This window comes from Micropterus salmoides, unplaced genomic scaffold (assembly GCF_014851395.1).
Source record: "Micropterus salmoides isolate LMB-PRFRI ecotype aquatic unplaced genomic scaffold, ASM1485139v1 Ms_hic_scaffold_10, whole genome shotgun sequence".
Taxonomy (NCBI): Eukaryota; Metazoa; Chordata; class Actinopteri; order Centrarchiformes; family Centrarchidae; genus Micropterus; species Micropterus salmoides.
Genome location: NW_024040041.1, coordinates 15,460,308 through 15,482,974, shown reverse-complemented (window position 1 = coordinate 15,482,974; position 22,667 = coordinate 15,460,308). Strand labels below are relative to the sequence as shown.

Here is a 22,667-nt window from a genome sequence, read left to right as displayed (position 1 = left end):
TAAAGGAGACAGCTGAGTTCAGAGAAAATACAACCACAAACTGTGACAGGGCCCGGCCTCAAGCCAAAGAAGATAGCTTTGCATGTCTGCCATGGAGAATAATCTTTGTAATGGAGAAGAATGGAGTGCTGTTTCTCGTAATTTAATGGATGTAAACACCCACCAGCCTCAGACATTTTTACCCGCTCTTTGCACTGCGCACCCCACCAGCATGTGGCTAAAACAGTAGCAAGGGTAACTGCAGTGTCAGTAATCAGTATAACCACCCAAATGAAAACCAATAAGAATGTAATATAAAACGTCACAGAGAATATAAAACGGCTGAAGCCTAAATGTTCAAATCAAAGGTACTTGACTGTATATCAGCCCCTACAGTTTTTGTTTTCAATGTACGTTCACTCATTGTACACAACAATATATTTTTGTCTCTCAAAAAATACAGGGAATCATGCAAATATAACAACTTTTCTTTTATGTAGTACACTATGTGAAGCTTTCTCTGTTCTTAAACCATTATAACATATTTCATTGATATCATTGCAAGTACAAAAAGTCAATCCCTCAGTTACCAATAACGCCCCCCCCCCCCCAAACAAAAATAGCTCCCCCAAAAACAAACAAAGACAAACAGCCAACTGAAAATAGAGAAACACACAGACATATCAAGATATCAGGCTGAGTATAAAACATCCATAGAAGCTTTTTTTAACCATAGCATTTTTTTTTTCTTTTATGTAGTGTACAAAATTCACAGATATTTCACAGATTCTTTAAGTCCTTTGTCCATCTTTGGAAATAAACCTTGCAGAGTTAATGCATATTGTGTCAGTGTAAATAAACATGTGTAAAAAGTGTCCACGGTCCAATCAGGTGGCATACCTTAGGAGTTTCAAATGCTCTTCTGCCCAGAAAGCCTATTATTTAGAATTATCAGAGGTTTCTCTATCTTAAATGTGTTTGCAGCTCAAAAAACAACTGCCAATGAAATTCAAAATCCATCCATGTGCAGACTACTTGCTTGTTTTGGAGCATAGAATAGCTCACAGACAAAGCTTTGTGTGTCAACCTGCATGGTTGTCCAATTAGAGATGCAAAACATATTAGATATTCTGATGAGGACTTTTTGTTGTCAGTGCATGCTTTCAACATAAATTAAATTTTTATTTAATTTGGGGATTTTGTATTTTTCAAACTCCTTTTTAGAGTGCTTGGCAGTTGAGAAGGCAGCGTTGGCAGTGCTCAGACTGTCAGAGCTGCCTCCTAAAGTGTGAAGAATGACCAAGAAATCAGTCACGCTAAGACATATTTCTTTTGTCTCAACTGACTTCCTTTTTCGTTCTTTTGATAAATATAATTTCACATTAAAAAGAGAAATATTAAAATTGGCATGCATTTGACTTTTTTTTTTATCACATGAGCCCTTCTGTGGCTATCATGAGGAGACACACAGTATAGTTTCCCATTTATCAAATTTGGCACATAATTCACACAGGCTAATCTCCCACACAGTAAGCTAATAGACTTAATAGACTATTAGACAAAAGGTCTAAAGATACCAAATAAAAGGATTTGTAACCCACTGTCACTGCTAATACGTGCCTGTCACCTGCCTTAAACATAAGTGGAAATGAAGCTGTCCTTCTTAAGGCTTTAAAGGAGGGCGGCATTCAGTCATGAGAAATGCATATGTATCTGAATGTTTTGCAAGAGCTGTTCCCACAGTACACTTCTGTTATGCATGCACATGTGTGTTTTAGTGTAGCCACGCGTCCACATCTTTTATCCCAGATGTCTGCCTGCATTTCCCTAAATTCAGCCATTCCTCTCTTATTGCTCACTTCTCTTTGAAGACCTTGCCCATTACCTGCCTTACATGAAAGAGTCATTTCAGTTTAGTCAGACTGTGACTCATTGTGACTCACTTTTATAGGTTCCATTTTTGTAGTCTGCTGTGTGTGTGTGTGTGTGTGTGTGTGTGTGTGTGTGTGTGTGTCTGCTTGTGTGCTGTGTGTGTGTGTTTTCATGGGTATTGGGGAGGAGAAGGTAGTAGAGAGAGAAAATCACTCTAATGCCACGTAATAGCCTGAAAAAAAAAAGAAACTAGTTTGCTGTTGGTGTGAAAAAGTCGACATGGATTATTCAACTTACATCCTTTTTTTCCTGGTTGTGACTAATTGCGTTTAATTACTCAGCTTTGCAAATCTCTCTTTCAGTATAAATCATCATCTCTTGTTGCATCTAGGCATTGGTCTACCAGTCTACATTGATTTCAGTTAGCAGGTTTATATATTATTATCAACCACATCTTTCTGTAATGCGGAAATAAGAATAATGTGCATTGTAATATGTTGAATAATCAGTCAATACCTATTATAGTTCATACTATACATTGGCCTGTATGTATGTTAAAACACTGGCTGCTTTGACACAGACTTTCAGTTTTAATCTACAGATTTGTGTAAATTTTTGTTCTTCATTGTAGAAGAATATGATCTAGTAAATGGTCAAGCAAAAGAGTTAGTCAGATTTCTCTGTATTAGTAATTAGTATTAAATTTGCATCCTCGGATTACCCTCAAATGACGATGACCACACACTGAAGCAGTGTCACACTTTGACAGACAGTGCTTCGAGCATTAATCACATTTGTAAAAATGTGGTCTTTACTAATGGAAGCATTTAACTCCTTTAGTAATTTAGAATCTGATTAGACATAAACCCACACCCCATTTTGAGCTCTGATTTATTATTAAAGAAACTGTGTTTAGTTTAATTGGATCAGACTTTAAATCAAGGCATCAAAGGATTAACATGTTAGAACTGAAAGCGTCTGTGATTTTCTTATGGTATACCAAGATAGGGGAAGCAACCCGAGCTAGCCTCCCACAAAAGGACTGAACATTAACAGCACATTAGGTGGTTTTCTCACGTCTGGCTTTTCTGTGGCTCTGAGACAAACAACAAGGACAGTTCTACAAAAAGGACCATTGATCTCCCAGTGAGCTACCCTCCAGGGTTCCACGAGTATATGAGCTGGGAAGGAAGACTAGTTTTTTCTTTTGTTTGATGCTAGCTTTGTGGGACAAAAAAATCCAAACAGGTATGATACTGCTTGAGTTATTAGTTGTTAGTAATCAGCTGGTAAATTATTTGAGCTGGTGATAACCCTAGAATGTGCTCTGTTTTATTGAAAGCTTCAATCCTGTAGAGTGACAACTGTAGATGATTCTCCAATAACCCCCCCAAAAAACTAAAACTTTATGAATTACCCCGAAAGCTCCAAGGCCAATTAACACAAATGTTTGGTCTAAGCCACCAATTCTAGCTTTGCTTGAGGGGAGCAACAACAACAGTTTATTTGGGAGTGCAGCGCTGCTGAAAAACAAGTTCCTTAGCCTCTTTTGTTAATATTTGTACCTGTTTTTACTGCTGTTTGAAAATTGACTGAGTTATAGAAAATACTTGCTAGTCAAGTTTGAATTTTGTGTAAACTAGTCTTCATTTCCATTTTGCATGACACTCTTGTGGCTATTTTGGCAGCAGGATTTCAAGTAATTATTAATGATGAGAAACACAATATCCCCTCCAACTACGGCAACAGCACTCATGTGGGCTATGGTGAAAACACTGTTAATAAATTGTTAGCAAGATTGGCACTTCTCACACAGACACTGAAAATGTTCTCTGTTGAGCCAGCAATGCCATATCATCATAGAGCTTCATCCAAATATGAGCAGAAGAGCACTTGAATGTACATGTGTCCCCTGAAAATCTATTTCCTGAAAAATACATTAGTGTGTTAAATATGTTAATTCAAATAGAAAATGTATGAAATGAAAAGTCGTCCATGGAAACAGTAATAATCAGGATTTTCTGTCACATTCCATTTTGTCAGGTGAATGAAAATGAATGGCAGCTGGAATGATCCTGCTATTACTGATCATTTTGAATTTGCTGTTATACTTATCCTTAGTGTCCATGTCTGTAAACTTGTTATGGCAGTTGAGGATCTGGGAAGTTTAACACACCATGTTCTCTCTGTGGGGTTAGGTACTCCTTTAATGTAATAGCAAAGAAAATCCTTTTTTCTGATTAAGTGAAAGTCTGTCAATTACAGTAACACGTTCCTTTGGAAACTTTGTTATCTCAGATAATAGGAGATCAGCAGGAGACTAAACATTTCCAAGACTGATCTTCTTCACATGGTGCTTTATCATAAAAAGAAGGCGGATGAGGTGGTGCATCCCAGACATGTTACTAAAAGATGACAGTGAGGCTCTTGATCTCATGTGGTCAATTCAACTGTAAACACTCACAGCACAACACTGACTCCAAGGTTTATGACCTCTGAACCTGACTGTGTGGAAACATCTTAATAAAACAAGGAAAAAGTGACAGGGATAGATGTTTTATGGAACCAAAGAGGGATGAAGAAATACATAGATCAATATGGATTTACCATTATATACCACCGTTTCACATTTGCATTCTTATTCCAGTTCGACCTGCATTTATTCAAAGGAGTCAAGCGCATGCTAAAGATCAAATATTCAACAAAAGAAGAAAAGCAGTGTTGATATGTGCTGTGCAGACCCAGGTCCTGCCTGCAAGAAAGGCAATTTCTGACTTTTCTCATTTAATAAAACGGAACAGGACAGATTCAGTGTCCTGCTAGTGCCAAACCCATATCCCATTGGACCCGTGGGAGCGGGAAGGTGGTGGGAGGCGGGCCAAATAACATCATCCACAATAAACAAGTGAGGATCAACAGATAAAAATGTTCCTGAAATTAAACTTGTCACTATAACTTATTTTCTCTTGAATATAGCCCTGAATAAAAATGTGGAGCAAGGGCCACTGATTAAGTTTTCACATTTTTAGGGTAGGGTGTCTCCGATTGTGTATGTTAGCTGATGATGCAAAAATTTAACAGCTACACAGCACTTTGGGTAAAAAGGATGCCTTTTGTCAGAATGCCAGGCAATGACACTCTCATTTAGGAAAATCATAATTAGATTATTTCAATAGAAAAGGCCCAGTGGATGTATAACACTTTTAATGAATGGAGACTAGATTATGGCTGTGTTAGCAAGAGGCACTGCGCTACAGTGGTATATCTAAGCATCACAGTCATGTGATGTATGTCTGGAAAAATACAGTTACCATTGTATATCTGCCCATGCCATTAATAATCTATAAGTGTTTAGACATCCAGTCACTGGGAAAGATATTGACAACTATTCATTTAGGTAAATTTGGGCAAATACAATATAATCTTACAAGGCATGCCAACACCCACTGACCACTGTAAACCACACAGCCACACACACAATCATGAAGAGTAAAGTGCAAGCGAACATGCCTGTCACAAGTTGGCTAATTAAGTTATCAATAGACAACAATAGTAATTTCCATAACAGAACAGACACGTTGGCAGTAATTAGAAGTGTCCTTTCCCTCTGTGCCTCATTCAGTTTTCATGTTAGAGAAAGGATTTGGAATGTACTGTGGTGCTCAATGATGCAAATAGATTTCCCCATACCCTGCTTATAATCTGCTTACATTCACAGTGGCAGTGGTATCCTTACTTGTCTTCCATTTTTTCTTTTATGCCCAATTTCAATTTTCAATTTCTCTTGATCTCTGTCACATATGGGTCACATCTCTCATGCCATTTTTTAACAGGATTGTAAGAGCTCATTCGGCTATTAGTTAAATTTCCCAATTGTACAGGTAAGTAGCATCTAATTACCTTCATTAAGGAAACATTATTTTGCCATCTGTACTCCTTCAAATTATGCTCACAGTTCTGATCAATACTTGGACAAATACTGTTTAGGGCGGTTTTGGATAGCTATGGGACAACGTTCCTCACACTATTCATTGACCCATGCGAGAGTGTTAGTTGGAAAGATGTGTTGAACACCCCAGGGTGCAATCATAGCACTATTTTAAACTAAGGTTCTACTGTAATCTCTCTCACGATTTTCTTATGCTACAGGCCCCTCAAGCCCACCTCTCTTTGTTTGTTAATGTCCTTTGAATTTCTTCTTTCTTTTTGGGTGACAGATGTTATTGAAATGCAAATTCCTCAGCTGCATGAATGATCTCATAGAAGAGAGAGAGGTCCTGCATTTGACAACTCTGTTCGCTAATCGGCATCCCTTCACTTATAAGTCTAAACATATCCAAGTTTACACTGCAAATTGATACAGCACCCAATACAAAACAGGAAACAACATCTTTGATCACACAAGCTTAAAATGAAGGGTATCAACGTTTACCTTCTGTGATTACCCATAGATTAAAACATGGCACTGATAAAGATGGTCCATAAGATCACAAAATGTGATCACTCAAAGAGTACTAAATTACACAGTTGGCATTTGCTCTCTGTGCTATAATAAAACCCATAAACACTAAAAGAGAATGATCCAGAAATGGTGCTACAATGAAGTGTAAAAGAAAACACCTTAATGACTCGCGTATCCCAGGCACAGTTTCACAGTCCTTGCTCTTAGGACAATATTCTATACACCTAGCATGCCAAAAATAATCCAAAGGCAAAATTTTGTCCTACGATTTTCTCTTAATTTTTCTCTGGCTTACAGGCCTATCAGAGAAGTTTGCAAATTATTTTTCCCACATTGCTTATTTGTGGTCCCTCAGTCACAGCTTCTGCTGTGCTGACACACCCTTCCAATAATCAAGGATGTCATGCAGGTCCTCGCCTTTAGCGAACTGCACCTTTTTTCGAAGGGCATTCCCGGCCGTCACATAACAGGCCTCATCCCGCTGGCCTTTCCGGTAGGGACGAAAACGCTCCCAGATCCGCAGTGAGCTCTCTGAGGAGTACTCTGGACTGGAGGAGTAGCCAGAGTAACTGGAATGGTGGCGGGCAGGCGAAAGCTGGGAGTAAGATGCTGCATCCCTGCGGGAGCGCGTCAAGGGCTTTAGGAAGGAAACCCTCTGGGCTGGGGAGCCCTGGTGGGAGCCTTCATAGTAGAGAGCTGGGACAGAGTGGCGGTGCTCCGAGCAGTGGTAGTCCTGCTGCACCTCCAGCTGCTGCTGCTGCTGCTGCTGCTGCTGTTGTATTTGTTGCTGTTGATGGTAATGGTGCGGCTTCTGGCTGTCCTGATGTTGGGCACCAACACCACCACTGTCGCAACCACCACCACCCCCTCCAATGCAGCTCCCACTCCCTACTAAAGGTAGCCTCTCCAGGGGCTCCCCACAGCCCACGGGACTGGCCCGGTCTGGGTACTGCTGCTGTTGTTGATTACAGGCATCTGGGCTTCTTGGCTCAGGAACATCCAGACTATATACCCTTGCTCCTCCCCGTTCCCTGTCCCGACTCATGGAGCCACAAGAGGTCGTACTGCACTGTTTCTTGACAGCATTAACAATAACCACAGCTGCATCTGCACTCATTTGCCGCTGAATGGGACGTACAGCAGTGGCTGGTGGAGGGGGCCTGTAGGGAGGAGTGACGACAAAACCACCACCACTGATTCCTGGGCGCTCAGAGAGCGGGGCATTCAAGGCAGGGAGAGGAGGTGGGGGGGGTATTTTGTTGGGACCAAGGGCCTGGCACGTCTCGGTCACCCCTTGGGAGAGTGGGATTAGGCCACGAGTAAGGGATGATGTGCTGGTGGGGGGAGGTGAGGTGGGATTGGAGGAGGCTGTGGGGTTAGTAGAGGCCCCTGAAGCAGCCACTGCTGCATCCAATTTCAGTGCATCAATGCAGTTGTTAATGATCTGGTTAACCTTGTCCACTTCCATGGCAATGGTGGAAATCTCTGATGCAGAGCCATGTCCATCATCATCTGAGTCATCCCCAACATCAGTTCCATCATCATCTCTCAAGTCTCCCCCCCTCATCCCTCCATGCCCACCATCTCCCATCCTTTCCATCCCTGCCCCTCCAGTTCTTATATCCATATAGTTTCCTTTACTTGTTGCCATTGCCTCTGAAAACGCAGTAGCCATCTTTTCTACTTGCGGGATAGAGGAAAGTCTAGAGGAACTGGTGTTGGCTGAGTGGAGCATTCCCGAGCTAGAGGATGTGGACATGGGGATATTACCTCCATGGTGGTGCTGATACTGGCGATGTTCTCTGGACTGCTCCTGAAGCTTGTGGACTGATGATAGATCATTTGCCACTGCTGCTGCCACCTCTGGTCCGTAGCGCATTTCCAGAATAGTTTTCTTGACACAGATAGACTTCTTCTTCTCGTCATGCATCCGTTTCTTACGTAGACAATAGTAGACAAGGCCTAAAACAATGAGCATGCCAAAAAGACAGCCCACAATGGTCATTATGTAGTGAGTAGTAGTGGAAGGCGTGGGGAGCATGTCATCTTGATTTTGTGCCCGTGTGGAAAACTGGAGGCAGGTGTGGTTGTAACGTTGAGAGTTGCGGATGGATGCTACACAGAAGGTGTAATTGGTGTGTGGTTTGAGTTTGTTGAGGGTGATCATCTCCTTCTTGTTCTTCAAATTCATGACGTCAGACACGTATGTGTGGTTGTATTGCGTTAGAATATACATTTTGCTGTAGGGCCTTGGAATCTGCACAAGGAGAGAGGCTGATGACAATGAGACATGATGGAGCTTGATGCTGGGAATGAAGCTGTGTTCAGTAGATGAGGAAGATGTGGTCGGCTGGTTATACGGCCCCACACCCCCGAACATTTCTGGTCCGAGCCCAGAAGGACCATCCAGATCTGGTGGGAGAGAGGTCATTCCTGGAATCATCACTCCATCTCGGCAGTGATGGTACAAAATATTTTTGGCATTCCGACCAGCATGGCCAGCAGCGATGAGTAAGGGGAAGCCAAACATCTCCCGGGGCGTCTCACACTGGAGGCGGTCATAGGTGTGTGTTACATTGTTGAAGGACTCTAACCAGGTTAGGAAGCTGTAAAGATCACAGCCGCAATGGAATGGATTTGCTGCCAGTTCACACACCATCAGCCGACTAAGAACTGTGAATGTGGATGGGTCAATGCGGGCAAGTTTGTTTGATGACAGGTCAATGCTGCTGAGGCTGGGGCACTCCCAGAATGCATTGCTGGCAATAACCTCAATGAGGTTGTGCTGGAGGAAGAGGCATTGCATGCGGCCAAGCCCTCTCATCATACCCTCTGTTAAGTTCGTCAGCTTGTTGTAGCCCAGCTGAAGAACCTGAAAAAGACCCACAAAAGTTTAAACTTTTTACATTGTGGGCTTAGTTTTGTCATCATGTGTACTGCTGGTATTAAAATCTTCATTCAGCTCAACTAATGGATTCGGTTATGCTGCAGCATTGTCTACAACAGACACCAGAAGGGCAAGCAACACAGCGCACAGTACAATTATTTGTCTTTAATAAGTTGTACACGTGCACTCTTTCAATGCAAACTATAACAAACTGTCCTCTCATTTTTCAGGTTTCATGTTCTTGTACTGTTGATGGTTTAAACAATATGGTAAAATTGGGGTTTTGTTGACAACCTGTGTGATTATCACAGTGTGTCACTTGCCCAGTTGATGCTGTTTAAGCAATGCCTCAGACTTCATTCATCAAGTTGTTGAGGAATATATTATCATGCCCAATCAAGGTTGTAAAAACAATCATGTATACTTAGACTTGGAGAACGTCTGTAACCAAGCCTTTTTTTTATTCTAATGATTGCCAATTCACTCACCCTCATGTCTGTGTTGTTAGGGATATTATGCCTGCAACTGAGTTTACTGAGGAAAATTATAATGAAACACAGTTACCATCATTCTTAATACTATTTAACTAATTATGGTCTCCTTCAAATGCATGTTTAATGCATTCAGCAAACGAAACCTCTACAATGAAATGTCCCACTCTATTTCAAATTAAAATAAAGAACATAGTTCAGTGACATGTTATAAGGTGCTAGTTTCAAGTTCTAATGCATTCTGAACAATATTCTTGTGTTAATCTTTTATTATCCATATTCCCATCACCTGTAGGTTGGCTTGTCCTGCAAAGGCTCCATCCTCAATATAGCTGATTTCATTCTTGGTGAGGTTGAGGTCAGTCAGGTTGGTGAAACGGTACATGGAGCTGAAGAGCACAGCTTTCAGCTTGTTCTCATTCAATCTCAAGTCATGGACCGTGTTGTTGATGTGCTGGGGGATTGTCTCATACGGTGGCTGGTTCTGACTGCAGATGGCCAGCCACACATAGCCTTTGTCTCCCTCAATGAGCCAGCAGTCCCCATTTACCACGTTGGGAAAGTGGGAGAAGAATAGGAGAGAGGGAAGAATAAGAAGAAGGAGAGTGGAGGTGGAAGAAGCACCCTGCATAATGTTGATGAAAAGAAATGAGGAAGAGGATAAGCTATAATTATTAAGTAGAGGAATGTCGGGTCAGGCAGGTAGGAAGGTTGTGTTTGCAGGAGAAAGGGAAGCAACACTGTTGTTAGGATAGATTTCCAAAGAGGGTCGGGGTTGGGTGCTGAAAAAGGGGCGAAACCTTCACAATGCCAGTCACAGCTTTATGACCATCATGGCAATTAGCAGGGGACCCATGTTATGTCATATCTTGGGCTGCAGTGCGGGGTGGCACAGCTTGTCTTCATAGTCTCTCCTTTTTCTTCCGCTGTGGCTGACTCAAATGGATGGGCCCTTGGAATAATGGAGAATCTATAGGGGAGAATATAACAAAATAAAGATAAGAAATAAAGCAAATTCAATATAATGTGATAAATGATACATGATGGCAAAGACTATTGTTTATTACTTGTTCTGCATAAATATTATACTGTCCACACTGCATATATTGCCTGCACTCTTTGCACAAATGACAACAGTATTGAAACCAAAATCTAAATAAATTATATTTGAATTCAGACTCCACCAACTTCCTGTAACATTTTATTGCCTCTGCATTATTATTTTTGCTGCACCTGCAGGCATCCAAAAATCCATCTCACTTCACCTCCGGGGCTTGTTTCTTCAGCCGATGCTGTTTCTTGTCATGTAAATATATGCATGCAGTAATGCCCCAACAGGCCCCCTTTTAGCCCCCCCCCCCCTCCCCCACACACACACCCACCCCACTTGATCCACCACCTCGTAAGGCTATGAGGTCATCAAGTTTTGGCTGATACCTATGTGCACCTGTGAATCTGTCCTCAGTCCTCAGAGAGGAGGATTCCTTTTTTAAACACGAAGAGCAGCATTAATCACCCAAATGCTGACACCACACTGTCTCCACAGACATTCCTTGTTATGACACTATCCTGCCAAAACCTAAGCTCTCTATCCCATCTGCATGTCATTTGAATAGCAGTCAAACGTTTACATAAGGAGAGGATTAGCTGCCTGTTGCATCACGGTAGACATTGTCCTCTTGCCGACTCAGCAGCTTGGGAAAACATACAATTACACACACATTACACAAACATGCGCAATGAAATGGACACGTCCTCAGACAAGCATATGCCTGTGTAGACATACATACTCAAACTTGTACAGACATGCATAGTCAAAGCTATAAAGATTTATTCTGAACACATTATTGGTGTGCTGTTAATGACATTATGTACTACTGTTTATCTTTCTACATGTAGTACTCTCTCAACTTTTGTCATCTCACATCTCAATTTTACATTGTCTTGATCATCATTCCATGAATATAACAATGCAAATCTCTGTATCTTTTTCTGACGAACAGGCCAGATTTCTTCTTTGTACTCCGAATTCAGACTTCCTTCTAATTCCGACTTTTCCACGCTCCCTCGAGGTGTCAGCACAGAATCAGGTCCATCCCCCATTTTTTAATCTACTACTTCTACTGCAGAAAACTGTAATACTACGTGTGTGAAATGTTACATTGTCATGTAGATCAAATGACCATAGACACCTGCTAGGTTAACTGCCTCCTCTTATTAAGAAGACACAGGGTAAAGGAAATAGAACACATGTGGTTGTCAAGGTGGTCTTAATGTTTATGTTTGACAGGTTGATATAACATATGGATATAAAGACAAAGCTGCATCAAAATGTGTATAATCTAGTCACAAACAGACAGCTAGAAAAACAGGTGCAAATGCACCCACAAATCACTGTGGATGCATTAAGTTTCAATCACTCAAGCCACTCAATGACCTATTTGATTTTATGTGCCCCTGACTGTACTAAAAACGACCACTTTATGGTAAGCTACAGCACAACAAACATCCTACTCATGGTTGATGGGAATAATAATAGCTTAAACATAATGCTAAGTATGTTGAGGGGTGCTCATTGAAGACCTGTGTGAGCTCCAGTCAAAACTGGATCCTGACACAATCTGACTGGATCTAAAGTATTTCAGTGCCAGATTAGTGTGAAGGTCATCAGGACTCACTGTACAAATAGTTGTTGGCTCAGTCATGAGACAGAAACAAACTGGACACAGGACAGGAGCTGGTTAGATTCGATTTGTAAAACATGTCCCTCCATCTGCATGTTTTATATTAATACCAAAGACACACAATAATGAAGCCAAAAATTTGACAGACTTTCAGGTGTTCATTTCCTGAACACCTGTGAAGACAGTGTTTTGTTGGAAGGGCTCTATGATACAGTAAGACATGAGTAAGCTGTCTTTGCAAGTCTTGTTAGTAGTCCAGGAGAGGTTTACAGACAAATGGAAATGCATTTAGCAAAAACAACTTAACATTCATATATTTTATTTGTATATGACCCCAATCTCCATATCACTTTTTGTTTTGATGACATAATATATTTCCATAAACGATTCTCGCCTGGCAAATGAGCTGAACCAGTTCTACTGCCTCTTTGAGAGTCAATTGGACACCATCCCCTGTGACTCCTCCTCTCAGCTTCAGCCTCAGTCCACCACTTCTTCCCCCCCCTCCTCAGAGCTGGCCAGCTCCACCCCCTCCCCTCCTCTCTCCATCACAGAGAGGGAAGTCAACGGTCTTTTCAGGAGGCAGAAACCCTGCAAAGCAGCTGGGCCGGACTCTGTCTCCCCATCCACCCTGAAGCACTGTGCTGATCAGCTGTCTCCGGTGTTCACAGACATTTTTAACACCTCACTGGAGACATGCCATGTCCCAGCCTGCTTCAAAGCCTCCACTATCATCCCTGTCCCCAACAAACCAAGGACCACTGGACTAAACGACTACAGACCCGTCGCCCTGACCTCTGTGGTTATGAAGTCCTTTGAACGCCTTGTGTTGTTCAACCTAAAAATCCATTACAGACCCACTCCTGGAACCCCTGCAGTTCGCCTACAGAGCCAACAGGTCTGTAGATGATGCAGTAAACATGGCCCTTCACTTCTTCCTCCAGCACCTGGACTCCCCAGGAACCTACGCCAGGATCCTGTTTGTGGACTTCAGCTCTGCTTTTAACACCATCATCCCGGCCCTGCTGCAGGACAAGCTCTCCCAGCTGAGTATGCCTGACTCCACCTGCAGGTGGATCACTGACTTCCTGATGGACAGAAAGCAGCACGTGAAGCTGGGAAAACATGTCTCTGACTCCAGGACCATCAGCACTGGTTCACCTCAAGGCTGCGTTCTTTCCCCTCTCCTCTTCTCCCAGTATACCAACAGCTGCACCTCCAGTCACCAGTCTGTCAAGCTCCTGAAGTTTGTGGACGACACCACCCTCATTGGGCTCATCTCAAGTGGGATGACGACCATCTGGTGACCTGGTGCAGCCAGAACAGTCTGGAGCTCAACGCTCTGAAGACCGTGTAGATGGTCGTGGACTTCAGAAAGAGCACAGCCCCACCCTCCCCCATTATCCTGTGTGACTCCCCCGTCACCACTGTGGACTCCTTCCACTTCCTGGGCACCATCATCTCCCAGGACCTCAAGTGGGAGCTGAACATCACCTCCTTCACCAAGAAGGCCCTGCAGAGGATGTACTTCCTGCGGCAACTGAAGAAGTTCAGCCTGCCAAAGACAATGATGGTGCACTTCTACACCGCCATCATTGAGTCCATCCTCACCTCCTCCATCACTATCTGGTACGCTGCTGCCACTGCCAGGGACAAGGGCTGGCTGCAGCGCATCATTCGCTCTGCAGAGAAGGTGATTGGCTGCAATCTTCCTTCTCTTCTGGACCTGTACTCCTCGAGGACTCTGAGGCGAACAGGAAAGATTGCAGCTGACTCCTCCCACCCCGGGACACAAACTGTTTCAGACTCTCCCCTCTGGCAGGAGGCTGCGGTCCATCAGGACCAAAACCTCTTGCCACAAAAACAGTTTCTTGTTGTTGATTGTTGATCTTTGTTGTTGTATATTTTTATGTTGTCAGTTTATATATTTATATGTACACAATATTCTCTTCCGTTGCGTTACTTCTGCACGGCACAGACCCAGAATAATGCACATGTATATATCTGCAACGTTGTTCTTCCATTCTATATTTATATATTTCTACATTTATTTATGTTGACTGTATGTTTGTCTACGTGTAGCACCTTATCACCACAGCAAACTCCTCGTATGTGTAAAAAACAACTTGGCAATAAAGCTCCTTCTGAATCTGATTCTGATTTAATCTTTAATATAATCAAGTCATAATCTTTGTTATAAACACATCAATAAATCAATTTTGATTGTATTTTGTCAATCTGTAATAAATTCAGTTATTAACATCACAAAAAAAAACTTTGTTTGCTCAGTTGGGGACTGGCATCTTTTGAAATCTTTACCCCGCCACCTTCACATACTATCTGCATAAATAATAGATATTACATTTTTGATTTGTTCCACTGTTCATGTCCCAGGCTCTATGCAGGCCTGCACACACCTCACTCTATCGTCTGAGGTTTATCCCCTCCACATGAGACATGATCTCATTTGGTGCTCCACATAGTGAAACCCAGAGGGTTCACATGAGGGAGGCAGGAAGCACAGTAGTTCTGTATGTGTGCGTGTTCAGGGATATGATTGCATAATTTGGAATATGGGACATGCAGAACACCTGTCTCAAAGGGAAAGAGCATGACTCATAACACTGATTCTTTTGTAACTATGAAAATGAGATCAAACTTTTTACTTCATTGCTGCAGACTGCTGATGTGCATTGTAAGATTTGATTCCATGAAAACTATGAGATATATTTATCTTATTGTGTACATACTACTTTAAAATTTGATAGTTTTATAATACTATATACAAGCAAGCAATTGTTTTTGTAATTTTTAACAATACCTTTATATATAACATTTCATGGGAGTTCTTTTTGACCTGTACTTGTGGAGCATATACAGTCATGTAATCTGAGCGGGTCACAGCAGCAGAAATGGTTAAAATCTTGGAAGGTAGCAGGTGAACAGGTGGTGCAAGGGTAGCTGCAGGTATCTGACTGTCCTACATCCACCTTTTCCAGAAATACATCCAGTAACACTTTTCAAAAGCCTCATCTTGTAATTGAATTACTGCCATGCCTCACAAAGAGGAACTGAAGTTACTAATTGAACCCTTAAACACAAATCAATCAAATTCAAGTGCTATCTGCTCTGGAATGTAAAGGTAAAATTACAAGACATCAGAACACATCATTTGGTAAATTAAAAGAGATTTTGATTTAGCACATCTATTTTACCAAATATGTTCAAGATCAATTTTCTTCCATCTTTGGAAGAACAATTTTAAAGCAAAACACATTGTGAAGGACAAGATTTTTTGACACCTACTTTGTAAAATCCTTGCATCACACACACACACATATATATCACATCCATCCCCTCATATGATACAAATCTGGGTTACCTGATTACACATGCTCATATTGATCATCACTGTTGCTATGGAAACACACTTATGATTGACAGTGCCAATTAAACCTAATGCTAACAGAATTGGATGCTGTTGGCATTCGCATCAAATCAGCGTGTCTCTTCCGCTTCATTAGCCACAATGATGAAACTGAATTCTAATAGCATCCAAATGAACATTGACTGTGACAGGTGTAGGAATTGGAGAGGGTTCATATCGCTTCTATTACCAACATGACTCTTGGAGCTGAGCCACTGTGAGTCCAAATGTGAATGTATTTACTGGAACCTGTTGTGCTGCTGGCTGCATATGATGCTGTCATTTTGAATTGTGTCATCTGTAAATTATATGTACCCATTGAGCTGACATGAAGAGAGGCAGTTTTATGCACATAAAAGTGCAGGGCACATTTGCACTGAATCTTTCATTCAATTTGTGCTCACGATCTGTGTGTAATTAGGGACAGATTTACTCAGGCAGCAGCACATTATATAATCAGACAAGGACCTTCTGCCTCCTAGGTATATTGTGAGAGTTAAGAAAAGCCCTGTAGATGTATCTGAGACAACCAAGGTCAAAAAGAGTTGCTGAGGTAGAAATACTCATCAATAAATTAAGGATATTCAAAAATGGAACTTTTACACTTATTTTAAAATATATATAACGTAATGCAAAACATTTTATAAAACATGTTGCACAAACAAACTCCAAATATTTCTGTATGTTCTATGCAGAATGTGGATTCATGTTTTGTTTGTGTTCACACTGCACACAGCACAATGACATTTCCCCAGGTCAGTGGCGGACTCGACATCCCAGTGTTTTGAAGGTGTTTAATTTAGAAATAACAAATTAAAAAACAAAAAAAACAAAACAGGAATAGAATATCCTCAGTCAAAAAAGAACAAATAAGATACAATAGCTCAACACTTGTTGCTAAACTGGGATAAGCAAGTAAGGGAAATCGCTTAGTAGCTCTCATCTCCAGCAGCTAACACTGAGAACTCCTGCTAGGCAATCTTAAGGGCATCAAATTAGGTTTGACAGTCTCAGGACAAAATGATAATATCAATAAATAGCTGTTGGGGGTGAGGATTCTGGATCTGACTTAATTGCCAAAAAAACAAGTAGTTAAGAATGCAAAATACAAAATGCTATAAAACGGAGACAGAATCACAGAATAGTGTCTGACACACAATAAAAAGAGATTTTCTATTAAACTGGTTACATAAATTGATCGTGTTTTTCTGAGTTGACACTGATTGACCTTTCACAATTTCATTCTCTTTATGGTGCTAAATGGAATTGATTTGATTCATTCTACCATGAGTCAGAAGACCTTAGACAGACTTGAAAGACTGATTTCAAGTGGGTGCCCCAAACAATTCAAGTGCTCATTTCGTGGAAAGGTAACAAAGAGGGAAGATAGGAATGTTTCGATGGGCGGACACTTATTTGAACAAATCTGGTCTCAGTGTTTTGTTTTAATTGTTAGGCCAAACCTGTTGCTTCTCAACTTGAACAAGGGGGGATTTAAACCGACAACCCCTCTTAGTGTCCACAGGCTGATGTTATGACCTTGAATGAATCCTATTTTTATTCACTTCAGTAATTTGGGAAAAGACTCAGGTCACTATGGTAACCGCTATGACAATGTAGCATGATGAGGTGCTTAGTTGATGGTTCAATGATTTTATGACAAAAGAAGAATACAGTACTCTGTATCTGTGACACATACACAAACATACAAACCCTGCATTCACACACTCACACATTGATCTAATCCCTGCTATCCACTATATGTAACCCCAACATCATCAAGTAGCACAATACTTTCTGCATGTACAGGTTAGAGTAACATTATAAATAGTTGTACACACACAGAAACACACGTGGAAACAAAGACACACACAGGGATTCCCACCCATAGTGGATGTCTTCCTGAACCTGGGTAGGAGGGGAAACAAGAGGAGAGCTGTTGCAAGGGCAGAGCAAATGACTTGGATTGCCCTTCCAAATATTTTGGATCATGCTGCAGAAAGCTTTTTAGCATGTAGCTGAAAGTGTGTTTGTGTGTGTTCGCTGTGACTACAGTGACGAGTTTGCCTTTCTGGCATTCGACTGACAAACTGTTCATCACAAACAAACCCCACAGACAAGAATCTCCTAAAAGTGCTTGTTCAGTCTCTGCCTGCTTTTTGCTCTTTACCTTCCTCCTCCAAGGTCTCTCTCCCTCTACCTCTTCTTGTCTTTAAACTCCTCTAATCCCTCCCCAAGCCTTGATATGTGTTCCTGTCTCTTCATTTCCTTCACTTTGTCTCTTTTTCACCTCTTCCTGCATTGCTCTCTTTCCATCAGCGTGCACTGTTGTTATACTTTCTTCTCGTCCAGGCCAGTTCCCTGGAGTACAGTCAGTGTAGTGCGGAGAGATCGGGGCTGTGAGCAAAACACTCCTTCCTCTCCACTTCACACAGGCCTTAGAGATGAGACAAACACAACTACAGACAGATGAGGCTCCTCTGAGAGCTTCACCGTGTGTATGTGTGAGTGGAACAGATCATTTCTCACTGGCCATAAGACGAACCTGACAAAAGCAGAGGCACTACTTTGTTAAGCCGTGCTGAACAAAATGTTGCTTGTTCACTCTTGGCAGCATAAATACATAAAGATATGTATTTGTTTTTCTAAGTGTGCACCTTCCTATATATTATGTATATCTATATATACAATGTTTGTCTATAAACATAAAAAGTTACATAAACTGCATTAATGTTTGGACCATCTTGCCTTTATACCCCATGCCTTGAGCAGTTATTTGTTGCTCAAGTAGGATAGAAACATATAGGGAGACATAAATGACTGAGGAAGATGAGAAGGGGGAAGCAGAAAGTGAGGAGAGAAGGAGAAAGAAGAGGGAAAGGGCAGTGGAAGCAGCAGCTGAGACAGAACAGACGAGATGCTGCATTTGATCTTTGTTTCCTATCTTATTTTTCACAGCCACAAAGAACAGAGTCAAAGTAACAGACACTGAAACACAAATCACCTTGGATGCAACCTGCTATTATGAGAGTGATCCGGGCTGAAAAAAAAAGATCAACTTTGGAGAGTGAGGTAGGAAAACAAGCAGACAGAGAGAAAAAGGGCGGAATGGAATGAAAGGGATAGTAGGGGAAAGAGTGTTTCAACTACCTCTCTCAGGTTTGATCTATAATTCATATTTCATCGTCATGTACGCCTTTAGAAGATCTTTCCAACTTATCTCTTGTTTTTTTTTACACCTTCACTTTCTCTCTGTCCTCCCTGACCTTCTCTGTGTGTTTGTGTATATTTGTTTGCCAATGGTTGACTTTTAGACCACTGTCATCTGTGGCTGCTCATGCATGACATCATACCCATTCCCTGCATGCCTCGCAGGGGGAAGAAGAAGTGATGCAATGGAGCGTGACAGAAAAGGGCCCGAAGGTCTAGGGCTAAATGGAGCAGAGCACCTAAGCCCCCCGACTGACCACTATATCACCACTACTACCAAGGTTTCTTTTCCACTACAAATGACTGGGTGCAAGGCCAGGTAACGTGGTTCCACGGTGAGATGACAGGTAACGTGGTTCCACGGTGAGATGACAGGGCGCTTGACACATTTCTAGTGTAGATACAACCAAGAGCTGGGGTTAAAGCAAGACAGAGTTGGGGTTAGAAACTTAAGAGCAATCATGGCAACCGTGTGGAAAGAAGCAGATTGTTTCTGTTACTGTGGGAGCTAGGGCAGGATTTGGGGAATAGCAGCGGAGAGAAGCTGGACATGTGGCTTGGACCTGGGCCACACAGGGGCCGAGGGAAAACAGAAATTGGATGATGTGAACTACAAAGGGTAGTGGGGATTCAGTGATTGAGGTCAGTGAAATGTCAGAGATTTCAGCCTGGGTAAATAATGCCATTGAGGGCAGAAGGGAATCACCACCTCGCTGTAGAAAATGATAAAAATGCTCTCTACACTTCAAACATGCGCATTTACATGCCTTAGCAAGGGTAGATATGGTGAGGAAAGGTCTTTCAAATGCTTTCCTGCTGGCCTTCAAGAACATAAGAGGTTAATGCAGCCTAAATGTTTGGGTAGCAAAATTTTAACTTGTCTGTTACGGATTCAAGCCAGCAGGTTCAAATCCACAATATTATGTTCTGAAACGTAAATAACTAACTTAAACGTACATAAAAGATTGGCTCAACAAGTGTGATGTTTTCAGACAAGATGTTTCTGAACAGAAATTGTCAAGGGATCAAAGTAAGACCTCCAAAATGGATCGACAATAGAAGACAAACCCCCCAAAAAAACTGTCCAACTAGCCTTTAGCCTATTTCAGTGCGACTGGAATTCATATATAGTCAAGCCCGAAATTATTCATACCCCTGGTAAATTCTGACTTAAAGTTACTTTTATTCAACCAGCAAGTTGTTTCTTGATTAGAAATGACACAGGCGTCTACCAGAAGATAATAAGACAATTTACAAGAGGCATCATTGTGGAAAAAATTATTACTCATCTTTTATTTACATTTGAACAAAAAGTGGCATGTCCAAAATTATTCATACCCTTTGCAAAGTGTCACAGTCTATGGGAAAATCCAAAGATCTATACCAATCTAAATAGTCCAAGCTGTTCTAAAGCATCCTAATTACCCTGAGTCATTGGGAACAGCTGTCTTAATCAACTCAACAGGTGAAAATTAGAAGCTCTCTGCTGTTAGTTTGTGGACAGTCATGGCTAAGACAAAGGAGCTCACTGAGGACCTGTGGCTGCGCATTGTGGCTGGCCATAAGTCAGGGAAGGGCTATAAGAACATATCTAAATGTTTTGAAGTTCCAGTGGCTACAGTGCAAAGTATTATTAAAAAATACAAGACGTTCCACACTGTAAAAAATCTCAGAGGACGTGGTCGGAAGCCAAAAGTGACACCTGTGCTGGCTAGGAGGATAGTGAGAGAGGTAAAAAAGAATCCAAGAATCACCACCAAGGCCATCCTGATGAATCTAGGCTCTGCTGATGGCAACATCTCAAGGCAGACAGTCCAACGGACACTGCACACCGCTGGGTTCAACGGATGCAGACCAAGGAGGAAACCACTTCTCCAGATAAGGCACACAAAAGCCCGCTTGGCCTTTGCAAATGCTCATCTGGACAAAGAAGAAGACTTCTGGTCTTCTGTTTTATGGTCAGATGAAACTAAAATTTAATTGTTTGGCCACAATGAAGTAGCCTTCATTTGGCGTAAAAAAGGAGAAACCTTCAATCCTAAGAACACCATCCCCACTGTCAAACATAGTGGTGGGAACCTAATGTTTTGGGGTTGTTTTTCAGCCAGTGGACCAGGGAACCTAATCACAGTAAACGGCACCATGAAAAAGGAGCAATACATCAAAATTCTCAACAACAACATAAGGCAGTCTGCAGAGAAACTTGGCCTTGGGGACCAGTGGACATTTCAGCACGACAACGACCCAAAACACACAGCAAACGCTGTGAAGAAATGGTTAGCAGACAAAAACATTAAGGTTTTGCAGAGGCCCAGTCAGAGTCCTGACTTAAATCCCATTGAGCATCTGTGGAGGGAGCTAAAGATCAGGGTGATGGCAAGGACACCCGCCAACCTGAAAGAGTTGGAGCTCATCGCTAAAGATGAATGGGCAAAAATACCAGTGGAGACATGCAGAAAGCTGGTCAGCAATTATAGCAAGCGTTTGATTGCTGTAATAGCCAATAAAGGGTTTTCGATTTATTATTGAGACGGGTATGAATAATTTTGGACATGCCACTTTTTGTTCAAATGTAAATAAAAGATGAGTAATAATTTTTTCCACAATGATGCCTCTTGTACATCGTTTTATTATCATCTGGTAGACGCCTGTGTCATTTCTAATCAAGAAACAACTTGCTGGTTGAATAAAAGTAACTTTAAGTCAGAATTTGCCAAGGGTATGAGTAATTTCGGGCTTGACTGTAGATAATCAAAAAATGTCAATCAGGTAATTGGATGCCAACATTAATTGACAGAAAAGTCAAATAAAACACCCTCAGGGTGGTTTCAAGGAATAGATATGTGCAGAGATGATCAAACAGCCGTTAAGGTAAGCCTCATGGTTAGAATTTCCTAACCAATTTGCCTCAATATGGCTACAGGATCAAAAGAAATAGACAATGAAAATGAATGCATTTTGTTCAGCCATCTGTGATTTGTAGAAGATACAGCTTAAAATAAATTAAACAATACAAAACTCTGGTATCTCTGGATCAAACAACAGCTGAATGGGAAAGTGGGTGGGGCTTAAATGACAGCTAAACAGACCTGGTTGCAGCTAATGAAGAGGAATAGATAAGAAAATAAAATATAGACCGCACTCTGGGCGTGAGCTCTACTAATCAGAACACATCTTTTATTGATCACAACTCAATCAGTTCTCTCCAGTTTCTTTCCACAGAATTCCCAATCACAAAATATAAGCTTTCTAGGCTATAAAGTCTATTGATCTTTCTCTGGCTATTATGTCCTGGAGGTGTTCATTTGCAGAAACTTAATAGATTCATGTTTGCCAACATCAGCTCTGACAAATACACTTAGATTCTATTACGAGAATGGCTCTCTTACTCCACATACACGTGCATATATTGTGTGGGCAGCTGTGGATGTAACTTTTACTGTTTCTAACATACAAGACCAGAAGTTCAGCTGCATTCTATCAAAGCACAACACATTTGCCACTACAGATGCATCTGTTATCCTACCCACTTGCACTAGTGCTGCCATAGCAACAATGCTACAATGCTGGAGGCACGCAAGTACAATCACTTCTTGGGGAGCATGGAACCAATGATGCATTAAATATGGAAGAGCGGGGAGGGGGATTGAAATAT

The 22,667-nt window shown here is 41.5% G+C and overlaps 1 protein-coding gene across 1 annotated transcript in view; it reads right to left on the bottom strand.

The window, feature by feature from the left end:
* Positions 1–717: 717 nt before the first annotated feature.
* Positions 718–22,667, bottom strand: part of LOC119887974 (protein phosphatase 1 regulatory subunit 29) — a 51,107-nt gene continuing 29,157 nt past the window's right edge. Inside the window, exons 2-3 of the mRNA XM_038698480.1 lie at positions 9,981–10,661; positions 718–9,185 (exon numbers count right to left, since the gene is read on the bottom strand). Of these exons, the coding sequence (XP_038554408.1) occupies positions 6,669–9,185; positions 9,981–10,322 (2,859 nt within the window). The 5' untranslated portion in view covers positions 10,323–10,661 and the 3' untranslated portion in view covers positions 718–6,668. The remainder of the gene's footprint in view (positions 9,186–9,980; positions 10,662–22,667) is intronic.